This window comes from Terrapene carolina, unplaced genomic scaffold, assembly GCF_002925995.2.
Source record: "Terrapene carolina triunguis isolate 2854851 unplaced genomic scaffold, T_m_triunguis-2.0 Scaffold166, whole genome shotgun sequence".
NCBI classification, from domain to species: Eukaryota; Metazoa; Chordata; order Testudines; family Emydidae; genus Terrapene; species Terrapene triunguis.
In genome coordinates, this window is record NW_020664517.1 from 2,206,706 (window position 1) to 2,220,757 (window position 14,052).

General features: G+C 48.1%; 1 protein-coding gene across 1 annotated transcript in view; it reads right to left on the reverse strand.

Moving 5' to 3' along the window:
- The window catches only part of LOC113406944 (hydrocephalus-inducing protein homolog), a 359,446-nt gene that overhangs the window by 46,430 nt on the left and 298,964 nt on the right, over positions 1–14,052 (reverse strand). Inside the window, 8 exon segments of the mRNA XM_029912029.1 lie at positions 2,891–3,051; positions 4,453–4,671; positions 5,983–6,125; positions 6,625–6,885; positions 8,705–8,813; positions 10,097–10,286; positions 10,385–10,536; positions 13,604–13,839. Of these exon segments, the coding sequence (XP_029767889.1) occupies positions 2,891–3,051; positions 4,453–4,671; positions 5,983–6,125; positions 6,625–6,885; positions 8,705–8,813; positions 10,097–10,286; positions 10,385–10,536; positions 13,604–13,839 (1,471 nt within the window).

Genomic DNA, 14,052 nt, shown 5'->3' on the forward strand with positions numbered 1-14,052 from the left:
GATGGAGGGTATAAAACCGAACACAGGGGGCCCGGCCCATGCTTGGCCTTTCTCCTTCACCTATCTACACTGCAAGCAACAAGGACACTCTGAAGTCTCCAACTGAGGGGACTGGCCCAGATTTCAAGAGTGAAATCTGTGTACTATGAACTGCAATATCCAGTGGGGTGAGAAAAACTGCTTAATCTAGATGTTGCCCAGTCTAATAGGGTTGAGAGTTTAGACTGAGTGCTTAGATTTTGTTTTCTTTTGGTAACTAACTTTGATTTTTTGCCTATCACTTAATATCACTTAAAATCTATGTTTTGTAGTCAATAAATTTGTTTTACTGTTTATCTTTACCAGTGAGTATGTATGAAGTGTGTGGCAAATCTGCTCATGTTTTGCAAAGGCTGGTGTATATCCACTTTACATTGATGAAGTGGTGAACTAATTAATAAATCTGCATTGCTCATCTTGAGCAGTGCAAGATGGTATATTCCTGGGGTACAGTGCTGGGAGCTGGTGGGGGGATTTGGCTCTGGGAGCATTCATGTAATCTATCTGGGTGTGGGGCTCCACATGCGGTTGTGCTGAGTGATCACAGCGTCTGGAGGGGTTTGCTGCTGGTCCCTAGCAAGGCATTGTAAGAGACAGCCCAGGCTAGAGAGAGTTCAGGGGGGCACAGTGGTCCCACAGTCCCAGACTGCACCCCGGGGATCCCGTCACAGAGTGTTGGGGTTCTTTTAGGGATTGGCTTGTTTTCGCCTTGTTTTGACATGGGATTAGCTTGTTTTTTGGCTTATTTTGAAATCCGGGTTGCTTATTTACAGCGTGAAAGTTGGCAACTTTACGTAGTGTCGCTGAGGAGTACACTTTTTTCAACCGAGGAGGTCGAGCCTTTTGTGGTCCTTGACCTGAGGGGTGGACCTGTATTGAGGCTCTTTGCCGCGTTGATTTGCGGCTTTGACCACTAGAGAGTTGGGTTGTGGGTGGGAGAACAGGAAATCCATCCCCTTGGTGGGGATATAATATTTTCTGTCCACCCTTTTGCACTTTGGTGGTACCATCACCAGCGTTTGCCAGATCATCTCCGCCCGTTCCATGATGGCATCATTTATCAGGAGAGCTATCTTGGAGGATGAAGATGTGTGGAGGATTTGTAACAATTTATGCTGTTTTATCCTGAACCATCTCCAGTGGGATATCTTGACTGATGGCTACTTGTTTAAACAGTTCTTGAAATTGTTTGAAGTCGTCAGCTGTGGTAGAGGGTGGTGGCATTACGGCTTTATCTGGGGATAATGATGAACTGTGTGCAGGTGATGTGACCTCTGGTCCATGCCTTCTTCTCTCTCTTCTCCTGTGTCCTCCAGTACCTCTGAAGTCTCCTAGCTAGGGGATGTTGGGGGTGACCAGATTTTGCCCCTGGTTGGAGTCGCTGGTCTGGTATGATGAGCCCTCTATGCCGCTCAAGGGTCCCTAGGGATCCATTGCAAGGGGAAGGGCATAGGTGGGCACATCCATGGCTGCCCATACCAAGGTTGTACGTCTTGTCTGTACTGGGTTTTGAGTCTCATGGGTTCTCAAGGTTGCCTCCATTCAGTGGGTGAAGAGTGTTGAGCTGAAAAGAGACTTTCATCTTGATCATTGTCTTCATTGCTCAATATAGGTGGGGTGATAAGCGATATCATTTGCTGTATATTAGTACGTTCAGGAGAATCTTTGGGGCTGAACGGGGGTGACTGCAACACTGAGACTGCAATGTCTTTATGTTGTCAGAATTGCTTGGGTGCCATCAGTTTCAGTGCCGTGGTGTCGATGCTGTTGATTTAGATGGTACTGGTTGTCTGTGATGATGGCTTCTGTATTGTCTTGGGTCTGTAGCTTGGTGCCAATATACTTGTTGGTGCCAGGGATCGGGGCATGGCCACTGGTGAGGGCCTTGGCACCATGTCTCTCACTGGAGTGGTTGGTGTCGTTGAGGGGGAGACATGTTTACGCCTCAACTCCTTCTCCTTGCAGTGGGGCTCGGCAGAGGTCCTGGTGTGGATGGTGCTGATATGCCTGATGCCTCAAAGGTGCTCACCTGTATGGAGGTCAGCACCAAGGACAGCGACCTGGTTGGAGACCGCTTCTTTTTCTGTCTCTCTCTATGTGGGGAGGTTGCGGCTCTTTCTGCGTATTTTTGGAGGACTGGGTGCTCTCTTTAGTTGAGGCTGTGCCTGGGGAGCCACCAGAAGGAGAGGTTCTCTCTCCTGTGTCAGAGGCTGGCTGAAGTGATTTTTCCATCAGGATCAGCTTTAGGCATAGGTTTCTGTCACGCCTGGTTCTCGCTTTTAGGTTGCTACAGTGAGTGCACTTCTGAGGGATGTGCAACTCCCCGAGGCAACGGACACAGAAGGAGTGCCCATCAGAGATGGACATTGCTTCGCAGCATGAGCCGCATCTCTTAAATCCTGGGGAACCAGGCCTTTTGTAGTGGAGATAGGTTTCCCGCTTCGGAAGAAGCTAACGTAAAAAATAAAAGGTGTTTTTTTTTTACTTAAGTGCTAAGTAGGTACTCCAATACTAACTGCACTACTTAACTCTACTAAACTCTACTGAACAATCTAATTTAATTTATTAAGGTTGAGCAAAAGATGTTGGGACACTGCCACAGAGCTCCGTCTCAGGCCGAGGACGGCTGAGAAGGAACTGAGGGAGTCGGATGGCGCACGCGCTAGATGAGGCACTAATGGTGCCGCAAGATGACTACTGTGCACACGGTACCCAGACAGACACTGCTACTGAAAATCTCTGATTAACGGCGCCGGGACGCACCAATACCTGAAGTGGAGCACCCGCAGGGACATCGCTTGAAGAAGAACCAGTTTTTCTGAGCTGTCCCTGTGAAATCTCAGTTACTCACTTGAACACCCTGGTCTGGAAGAGCAAGGTCTCCTTGAACTGCACCAAGTTAGCTTCTAGCTTGAACTGGGTGTAATCAACAATGGCACTGATTCGAAGTTCTAGCTCTCGGCTGTTGTCTTCCAGAACAGTGTGGGCGGGTTCGGGGTCTGTCTCTATCACCTTCAGACAGAAACGAGAAAAACAACAGTAACCTGACTAAGCACTTGAGCCCCTCAAGTCTCCAGAGCCAGACTTGGTACCACCATCAAAACTGCGAGGGCCATTCAGACACAACCATCCTGAACTTTCCTTCTGATACCCATTCCTTTGCCACTGATTATCTGGACATAGGTGTTGGACCTAGGGGTGCTGCAGCACCCCCTGACTTGAAGTGGTTTCCATTATATCCAGGGTTTACAGTTGGGTTCAATGGCTCTCAGCACCCCCACTATACAAATTGTTCCAGTGCCCCTGGTTCTGGAGCAAACAGATAGCACCCGGATGACAGGGAGAACTGTCCGTGGGAGCACTATGCGGTGGCTGTGCCTCAACCCTGTATCTCAGCAGAGGGGTCGAGGAAATGGTGTCTGCAGATCAGAGTTGGTGAAGAAGCAGAAAGGAGCCCAGGCCTGAATGACCGATATCACATTGCTCCCACCCCTTGTTAATACAGCGGTCCCACCATTGCAGACACTTGGGTAAAGAAGCCAATGGCTGAATGAACATAGAGACTGACTTTCCCTTTTTCCTTAGCAGTGGGTGTTTTACTCCAGATCATGGCTGGGAGTAAATGAGACTGAATTTCCTTTCCACCCCAGGTGAGGACAAGCGTGTCTGGATCAGGGTGGAGGGGAATCGATTGGAAAGGCCTGGAGGCACTGCTACTTCTTATGGATAAAGAAAAGATTTGGCTTCTAGGCCATTCAACCTTCCAAAACTTTGAAACATTCATCACCAACTATTTTTTGTTTTGACCTGATAAAAGCTATAAAGAGAGAGTTCTTGAAGAAAATACTTCTATGGATGCTTGAGCTGAGCTGCTACACAGCTAATGAAGCTACCTGCTAACACTTGTATAATACGACCCTGCACACAGTAATGATTTCATGAGGGAAATCTCAGCTGTTAAAATGTGGAAAGTGCTCACTTCAAAGTACAGGCAGGGTAACGGAAACACACAATGGGGAAGTAGGGTCGTTCTTCCACAAGCAACCTGTAGGGTCTAATTCCCTCCTGACTGAAATCAGGCTAAGACATTTTAAGGACAAAATGGACCATTAGATCATCTAGTCTGACCTCCGTTATAACGGAGGCCACAGCATTCCACCCAGCTGCCCATGCACTGTGCTCACTAGCCCACTGCACCACTAGGCTAATACCTATTTACAGAAAGGCCTCCAGTCTGGATTGGAGAATCCACCTCTTCCCTTGGTAGCTTGTTCCGATGGTTCATCACCCTGGCTGTTAAACTTTTGTGCAGAGCAGCTGGAGCTGCTTAGTCAGCAGTGAATGTGACCCTTTGTCTTTAGGCTTTACACGGATGGCTCCAAATGCTATTGTGTTTGTTTCACTTGTTCTTACCTTCCTCTTTGTTGGGCGCGTGGTCGTCAGGCTCCTCAGAGCATCCACCCACTTGACAGTATGCAGGCGGTCATCCCAGTCAGGGACCTGGTCCGCAGGATGCTGGAAGGTGATTCTGGACACCTTACACTTAACCGTGTGCATTTTGAAGGTGACAGGAACATTAGATTTCAAAGTCACTGTGATATCCTTAGCACATTCAGCATGGAGGTGGCCAACCTGGAGAGGATCAGAGAGCCAATGCCATTAGTTCATCCATGGTCAGTCTGTGGCCAGCAAAGGATGGAGTGTTATTGTGAGCTACATGGAGAAGAAATGGAATGGCTAGAATGCGAGTCTGCATTTTTCCATGCAGTGAATTTGGTGCCAGATTCACCTCTGTTTAGTGCTAGCCTAGGCAATGGTGGTGCGTGCTTCCCCACATGGACACCAGCCACAACACACTCAAGGGACCACCTCTAGGAAGCTGCTCCACCTGGGTCTAATGGAAAGAAGATGCAAAGCTGGATATCAGCATACAGATGACACCGGAACCTATAGCAATTCAGTCTCGCTCAGTGGCCTCATGTCACAGGGTTTCTGGTCCGGTAAATGAAGGAGGTTCAGCTCACCTGTGCCAGAACAGCCGTTCTCAGTTTGGCCAATGAAGAGGGTGGAGTGGCACCTGGGGGGTTATAAAGGACTAGGGAGAGCCGGTGAGTCAGGAGGCCAGAGAGGCCTCTGGGAGGCCCTCTGTGGAAAGAGGGAGGTATCCCCAGGAAGTCTACTGACTTTCAAGAGCCAAAGCCAGTGCCAGGAGGTTGAAAAGGGCTGAGGGCTTGGGAGGCAGCAGAGGGGCTAGCTGGCAGACCTTCCTGAGCCAGAGAGCCAAGCCAGAGACAGCCAGAGAGGGCTGAAGGCTGAGAGCAGCAGAGGGAGACACTTGCTAGCTCTCTAAGCTGGAGAGCTGAAGGCAGCAGGCCAGAGGGGGCTGAAGGCTGGGAGTGAAGTGTGGTGAGGGGCGCCAGAGTCAGACCGATGAACGGGGGCAGAGTGAGGGCGGCAGGGCTCTCCTCGAGGTACTGTTATGGTTTATGTGCAGGGGATGTTTGTAATAAATTAACCCCAGAGGGCTATTTGTAGTAAGAAAGACTGTTTGGGCTATTTCTGGGGACTCTGGTGGAGGGAAACTGAGGCAGGCATCCCTGTTCTGCTGCAGGAGGGTGCGCCAGGAAGGCGCAGCCCTATTACACCTTACTTTAAAAAGGGAATGGCCATTCTGAACCCAGTGAAATTCTGCAACCAAGAGCCCTCAGGGAGCAAGAGCAGTTTCCCAGCAGGGTGGGATTCCATGACTCCTCCACGAGGGCTGACAGTTCTGCCTCCCACCTTTGCAAGTCCAAGGATTCAGAGAACTGACCCAAGACACAAACCGGAGCGCCTGCATGGCAGCCAGGAGCACTGCCACCTATGGGTCAGTGCTCTGCTAACTACACATCACTTGCTGAGCAACCTCTTGTGCATGGATAAAACAAAGTGGTCCCTGTATACCTGGGGAGAGAAGACAAGCGAAGCCGCAGCAGGCCATTCAAACCTCATCACGTCTGCTTTGCTGCGATTGGTTATCGTGAAGGTCACCTGGTAGGGCCTCCCGATGTGACAGTCCCCAAACTGGATGTGATCTTCTCTGGCAGCTAGGAAGAACGAAAATGGGGATGCTCACTGATTTGGTTATAGCACTTGTAGGGCAGTGACGACTCGCACAGCACGTGGCTCCCTTCCCATCCATTGGCACATACACGCCTACTTCAACCAGACAGGGCTCTTAAAGCAGCCCCTCCTCAAGCAGTGCATCCAGCTCTCATCCACGGACACATGCACCTCTCCACTCACTGAAATCAAAAGGCCTCCACAATACATTACAGCCTGAAACACACCTTTCCACTTGGAGGACATACGCTCAGGTGTCCTGTGTAACAGAGACACACAAACCCAGCTGTAGAGAGGGCACAATAAGTAGGGCCCTACCAAATTCACTGTCCGTTTTGATCAATTTCATGGCAGAGGGTTTTAAAATTGGTCAATTTCACAATTTCAGATGTTTACTTCAACAGCAGCAGGCTCAATCCAAAATCCTGATTTACCTTCTAAAAACCTCGAAGGGACCAAATTATTCTGAACAATGCCTCTTACCCTCCACTCTGTCCTCCTCCAGCTGTCCCTCTGCATTCTCCTCGTTGCTCTCTGCTACCAGCCCATGGATGTTATCCAGCGTGATATCGTCTTGGTAGCCCTCTCCCACCATCTGAATGCAGGTTTCCTCATACTGATTGTCCACCACTGACAGATGGATTTTCCCTTCCACCCGCTGGGCCAGGCTGGGTTTGAAAAGCACATCAAACTCTGCCGACTCACCATTCTGCAGGATTAGGGAAGCTGTGTGGGGTTTCCTTCCTGCAAAGGAATGGAGTGTTTGGGCTGGAAATCAGAACTGAGAGTTGCAGACTGTCAGGGTTCCCTCCCCACTCTGAACTCTAGGGTACAGATGGGGGGGACCCTCATGAAAGCCCCCTAAGCTTATTTCTACCAGCTTAGGTTAAAACCTGGTACGCTGCCACCACCAAGTGATTTAACAAGAAACAGGGAACGGGCCACTTGGAGTTCCTCTTGCCCCAAAATATCCCCCCAAGCCCTTATACCCCCATTTCCTGGGGAGGCTTGAGAATAATATCCTAACCAATTGGTTACAAAGTGATCAAAGACCCAAATCCCTGGGTCTTTGGACAATGGAAAAATCAGTCAGGTTCTTAAACGAAGGATTTTATTAAAAAGAAAAGGTAAAAATCATCTCTGTAAAATCAGGATGGAAAATAACTTTACAGGGTAATCAGATTCAAAGAGCCCAGAGGAACCCCCTCTAGCCTAAGTTTCAAAGTTACAACAAAACAGGGATAAACTTCCCTCTAGCAAAGGGAACATTCACAAATTGAGAAACCAAAGATAAACTAATACGCCTTGCCTGGCTGTTACTTACAAGTTTGAAATATGAGAGACTTGTTCAGAAAGATTTGGAGAGCATGGATTGATGTCCGGTCCCTCTCAGTCCCAAGAGCGAACAACCCCCAAAACAAAGAGCACAAACAAAAGCCTCCACCACCCCCCAGATTTGAAAGTATCTTGTCCCCTTATTGGTCCTTTGGGTCAGGTGTCAGCCAGGTTACCTGAGCTTTTACAGGTAAAAGGATTTTGGTGCCTCTGGCCAGGAGGGATTTTATAGTACTGTATACAGGAAGGTTCATAGTCATGACACAGAAGGAAACATTCCTAAGAGGTTTGAAGAGGAAAACCAGCTAAAGCATGGCTGTCTCCAAACCCTTGTTCTCCTGGAGGATGGCTGAGTTCCACCGGGAGGAGGTCTCATGACAGACTCGCTCCATACTGCAGGCTCTATGAGTATGTCTTTGCTGCAGAGGTAGCTTGGGCTCTTACTGAGGCTACGTCTTCACTACGGGGGGGGTTGATTTAAGATACGCAAATACAGCTACGCGAATAGCGTAGCTGAATTCGACGTATCGCAGCTGACTTACCCCGCTGTGAGGACGGCGGCAAAATCGACCTCCGCAGCTTCCCGTCGACGGCTCTTACTCCCACCTTCGCTGGTGGAGTAAGAGCGTCGATTCGGGGATCGATTGTCGCGTCCTGATGGGACGCGATAAATCGATCCCCGAGAGGTCGATTTCTACCCGCCGATTCAGGCGGGTAGTGTAGACCTAGCGATGCTGGTTCCAACCTGACTCCCATCCACACACAAAACCCTCCTCACTCCATCCAGTGTGATGGTGCTTTCAAACAGGGCTAGCTGGTCTGTCCATGGTTATCGGCTACAGGTGAGGCACGGCTTTCTCTCAGGCTGGTAACCCACCCACTTTGCAGCAAGTACTCAGGCTAAACCATTTGAGTGCTGGTAATCCTCAAATGGCATCCCACAATTCCCCCGTGTGCCCAGAAGGACAAATTCTCCCACAATTCACTGGGAAGGAATCACAGAGCAGCTCAACGCACTGCGGCACAAAGATCCATGGGAAGTGCCCCAGAAGTCCCGGTGTCTGCAGCACCAGTGAGGACCCAGTAACTCAGGCAGCACTTTCTGGCCTGGCTGCTCACTCCTGGGCTAGTCTAGTCTTGGGGCTCAGACCCCGGTGCCAATCACCTGAAGACATCCCCTACAAGAGCTGCTGGAATTCTTCACTCCTGCCAGACTCATTGCATTTACCTTCTCTGCCCGATTCATCCCCCTCACTCTGAGCCACATAGAGGCAGTGAGTGGTAGGCCTGGGTTTCAGTGAGAAAACTCCATAATCATCCAACAGGTCAACCATCACCTGGAGAAAGAAAAACACAAAGCATGGGAACACGGGCTAGGATATGGGGCAGCAAGTGGAGTCGTCGAATGTTACCGATGTTCCAGAGAACCGAACACTCATTGGTTTCACTGTTAGAATGTAACCACACAGAACAGACTATATTCCTCTGAAACTGAACAGACTATCATTAGAATTCATCTGAATACAACAGAACGCGATTAGAAGGTAATCAAATAGAACAGATTGTAATGAGAAAGTATTAAAAGGTAACTATAGAATAGAATTAAAATAGAATTCATTTTAATACTTTCTAATTACAATCAAGTAGAATAGCATGTAATTATAGTGTAATAGCATGGAATTAAATAGAATAGAATGTAACTGAGTAGAATGGAATTAGAACATAATAGAAGGTAATTAGAAGGTAATCAAATAGAATAGAATGTAATTAGACAGTATTAAAATGTAATCATGTAGAGCAGAATGGAATTAGAATGTAACAGACACATTCTCATAATTAGAACCAAACTGTGAAGAGGAAAACAACAGTTTTCTTCTGATATTGTTAAGTAAGAATGACAAATTGGTCAGAAAATCACACGCCCCCAGGGGCAAGTAAGTGAAAGTCAGTCATTTGCTCTCTTGGCTGACTGACACCCATTTCAGTTAGGGTATGTCTACACTGGAAACTTCAAACGCTCCCGTTGCAGTGCTTTGAGGTGCGAGTGTGGTTGCGCGCGAGCGCTGGGAGAGAGCTTGCCTGGTAATCCACCTCCACGAGGGGATTAGCTCCGAGCGCTGGGCTCGGGGCCTGTCTGCACTAGCGCTTTAAAGCGTTCAGAGTTGCTGCGCTCAGGGGGGTGATTTTTCATATCCCCGAGTCAGCAAGTTAGAGCGCTATAAAATATAAGTGTAGACAAGCCCTTAGTGGTTTATTAAGGCACAGAAAGGAGAAGACAGTGAAGAAGTTATTGGAAAGGAGACAAAGATGACCAATCAAAAGCCTTCCCCTTTGGAATTGTCCTATAGAATCTGATAGCAAATAGGAGCTTTTCTATTGGTCTCCAGAAGCATCCTATGGAGTTTAATAGAGAATTATATCCTTACTATGGAATTCTATAGGATGGTTCAAAACACATGCAGAAGGGATCCCATTCTCTATTCAATTCCATGGAGTTTTAATGTGCTTTCTAGACATCTCTACTGGCTTCATTTGTATTAAGTTCTATAAGGCTTGTCCATAACAGGAGGAGAGTTTGCTTCAGTGCCATCTTTTAAGCTTTTGCCTAGCAAGTTATTACCTGGACGGGTATCATGCCACTGTTCTTAAGGACAAAAGGGAGTTTCTCCGATCGCTCTAGCAAGAGCCTCTTGAAGAGGAGCAGTGGGTTCCCTCTTTTGTTGCGGAGGACAGGGCGCAAGATGGTCACTCGGGGGAAGTTCCCGTCCCCGGTGATATCAAATGTTAAATTTCGTGATTTGGCAACCAAGCTGCAGGGAGTAGGAAAAAATCATTGTTCCAGGCACATGCTTACTATGTACACAGAGAACAGGAAAGCCCGCCCCCAGGAAGCAGTGGGTTAATTTACCTTGGCAGTCCATCAATGAAAGCCTCAAAAACGCACTGGTAGCTCTGCATCGTCTGTGGGGTGAAAGTCACGGTAGCAAAGGCATGGGAGCGGCTGGGGACGCACATCCGAATGGGATCCACCTCGAAGATGTCGTTAATGCGGGCAGCAGCCTTAGGGAAACCCAGACAGCAGGGGTGGTTGTGAAATACCCCTCCCATAGCCATAGTCAGTGGAATTCACACACACAAAACACACACAGTGTAAGAGCCACATGGGCAAGACTCTTCCTTCAGCTGTCAGGAGGTTGTCCACTCCTGTCACAGGAAGGGATGTCAAACAGCATGTTTCTTGACTTAACAAATGTGCTGTCAGGATCAGAAAAACCACATCCTGTTCCAAGTGGTGGGAAATAGTGGGGTATTTGAGACAACAGTGTGTGATAACTGAAGGCAAGGGCCCACCACTGCAGCATAGCAGATAGCTGTTTGTATGGCTGTATTAGTCCCTCAGTTAACTCCACACTTCAGTGCCCAGATTATTTATTGCTCATCATAGAATCATAGAATATCAGGGTTGGAAGGGACCTCAGGAGGTCATCTAGTCCAACCCCCTGCTCAAAGCAGGACCAATTCCCAACTAAATCATCCCAGCCAGGGCTTTGTCAAGCCGGGCCTTAAAAACCTCCAAGGAAGGAGATTCCACCACCTCCCTAGGTAAAGCATTCCAGTGCTTCACCACCCTCCTAGTGAAATAGTGTTTCCTAATATCCAACCTAGACCTCCCCCACTGCAACTTGAGACCATTGCTCCTTGTTCTGTCATCTGCCACCACTGAGAACAGCCGAGCTCCATCCTCTTTGGAACCCCCCTTCAGGTAGTTGAAGGCTGCTATCAAATCCCCCCTCATTCTTCTCTTCTGGAGACTAAACAATCCCAGTTCCCTCAGCCTCTCCTCATAAGTCATGTGCTCCAGACCCCTAATCATTTTTGTTGCCCTCTGCTGGACTCTTTCCAATATTTCCACATCCTTCTTGTAGTGTGGGGCCCAAAACTGGACACAGTACTCCAGATGAGGCCTCACCAATGTCGCATAAAGGGGAACGATCACGTCCCTCGATCTGCTGGCAATGCCCCTACTTATACAGCCCAAAATGCCATTAGCCTTCTTGGCAACAAGAGCACACTGTTGACTCATATCCAGCTTCTCGTCCACTGTGATCCCTAGGTCCTTTTCTGCAGAACTGCTTCCTAGCCATTCGGTCCCTAGTCTGTAGCAGTGCATAGGATTCTTCCGTCCTAAGTGCAGGACTCTGCACTTGTCCTTGTTGAACCTCATCCGATTTCTTTTGGCCCAATCCTCCAATTTGTCTAGGTCCCTCTGTATCTGATCCCTACCCTCCAGCATATCTACCACGCCTCCCAGTTTAGTGTCATCTGTAAACTTGCTGAGAGTGCAGTCCATGCCATCCTCCAGATCATTAATAAAGATATTAAACAAAACCGGCCCCAGGACCGACCCTTGGGGCACTCCGCTTGAAACCGGCTGCCAACTAGACATGGAGCCATTGATCGCTACCTGTTGAGCCCGACGATCTAGCCAGCTTTCTATCCACCTTACAGTCCATTCATCCAGCCCATACTTCTTTAACTTGGCGGCAAGAATACTGTGGGAGACCGTATCAAAAGCTTTGCTAAAGTCAAGGAATAACACATCCACTGCTTTCCCCTCATCCACAGAGCCAGTTATCTCCTCATAGAAGGCAATTAGGTTAGTCAGGCACGACTTCCCCTTGGTGAATCCATGCTGACTGTTCCTGATCACTTTCCTCTCCTCTAAGTGTTTCATAATTGATTCCTTGAGGACCTGCTCCATGATTTTTCCAGGGACTGCCCCTTTGTGTCTATCATGAATCTCACTAACTACCAGACTAAAGGAGAGAGAGCCATCCAGCTGAAGAAGAGGAAAAGAGATCAAAAGGTGCTGAAAACAACCCAGACTGGCTTTATGCCGGGGCAGACCAACACATCAGTGCCATTCCTCGGGGTATAATTTTGTCAAGGGTCAGGATCGATTTAAGGAAGGGGCTTCTCAGTGTGGGATGCTGGCAAGTCTGGCAGTGGAAAGGGGGGATAATTAGGGTTTCTTATCACAAAACCGTTTGCTAGGTTCTTCTGACTGGCTGCTGTGAGGAATGGGGTCTCTGTCACCCCATGGGAGAGAGGGGACATTTGTAGGAGCTGGATTTTATAATGTACTATGAGAATTAATGTATGATTTGATTTCATCCGGTCAGCCACCCTTTTTGAATAGCAGAAAGGAATGACAGACCAGAACAATCCTTATGAGTGATTATGGTCACCCTTTTGTTTTAGGATAAGTTATAATGTCTACTATGGTTTCCTATATGTATTACAATATAGGCACTCTAGTTAAATATACATTTCTTTGTTTTAAGGTTTTAGTAAGTAAGAGACAGGATTCTCTATTGTCTCTATGTTAAGTAGATTAGAGGAACATTGAAGGCCTGGGTCCCAATGTAAATTGTCTTGGTTATTGATTGTAAAACTTAGCAGGGTTTAATTTGCAATGCCTTTTTGCTCGATATAAAATACTACTGTTTGTATTCTCAATCTGTCTGTGTGAATGAGGAACGTATGCATCAGGAAAAGATAAGTCAAGGAACAAGGAGTGAAGAGACTTAAAGGACATCAAAGAATCATCAATGCACATCCATAATGAAGGGCAGACTGGCGACCCTGAGGTGAAGGCTGGCACCCCTAAGGACAATTGATTAAATCAGAACAACGGAACAAAGGACAGGATGACCCTCTAAATGCTGTGTATTTACCTTCCTCTATAAAGATCCCGTGTGCTTTGTAAGAGCAAAACACATTTCTCTCTAGGACTCCTTAGGGATTGCTTTCTTCGAGGTGGTTACTAATCAGATCCATATCTTATCAGATCCCATGTGATCAGTGCTCAGCTTCCCGTACCTCATTCCAGGCACCGCCAGCACTGAGCTGATCAGAGCTTCACTGTGGATCTGGCAGCAGGATCAGCATGAGCAGCAGTCTAACACTGCTGGGCAGGGGTGGGAGTGACATTCTATTACCCTGCACTGCTCCAGACCAGGCAAGGCTGAGACACACATCTCAGAAACCCTGCATGAAACTCCAACTTGCTTGTGGGGCCTCCAGTGGATGGTCCCACACCCGACCCTTCAGCTCTTATTCTGACCTTGCTGGAGACAGGCTTGACCGCGAGGACTACGTCACAAGGAATTCTGCCCACATTGGCGATCTTGAACCGAGCTGTTGCCTGGTGCCCAACCAGGACGTTACTGAAGATGAACTTGTTCTCATCTGATACAAACACTCCTCCGCCTTCCACTGCCTGCAGGATCTGGTAAAGGTTGATGTTGCTGCAGATCCGATGTTCCTCAAAAATGGACCCGATGTCATCGACCACAAAGGCTGAGGGAAGAGAGACATGACAGCGGAGACAGTGTGTTCTCCTCTGGCTGAGAAACACAGGCCTAGTTTGTCTTGGGAGCAACGCTACTGACTTCAGTGGCATTAATGCAGGATGAGCTTGACTCCAGAATCCTGTTTGCACAAGTCAGGGCAATGGCACACCCCTGAGTGAGTTGTCAGCAATTTGTATTGAACCTCAGACCTCTGGATCTT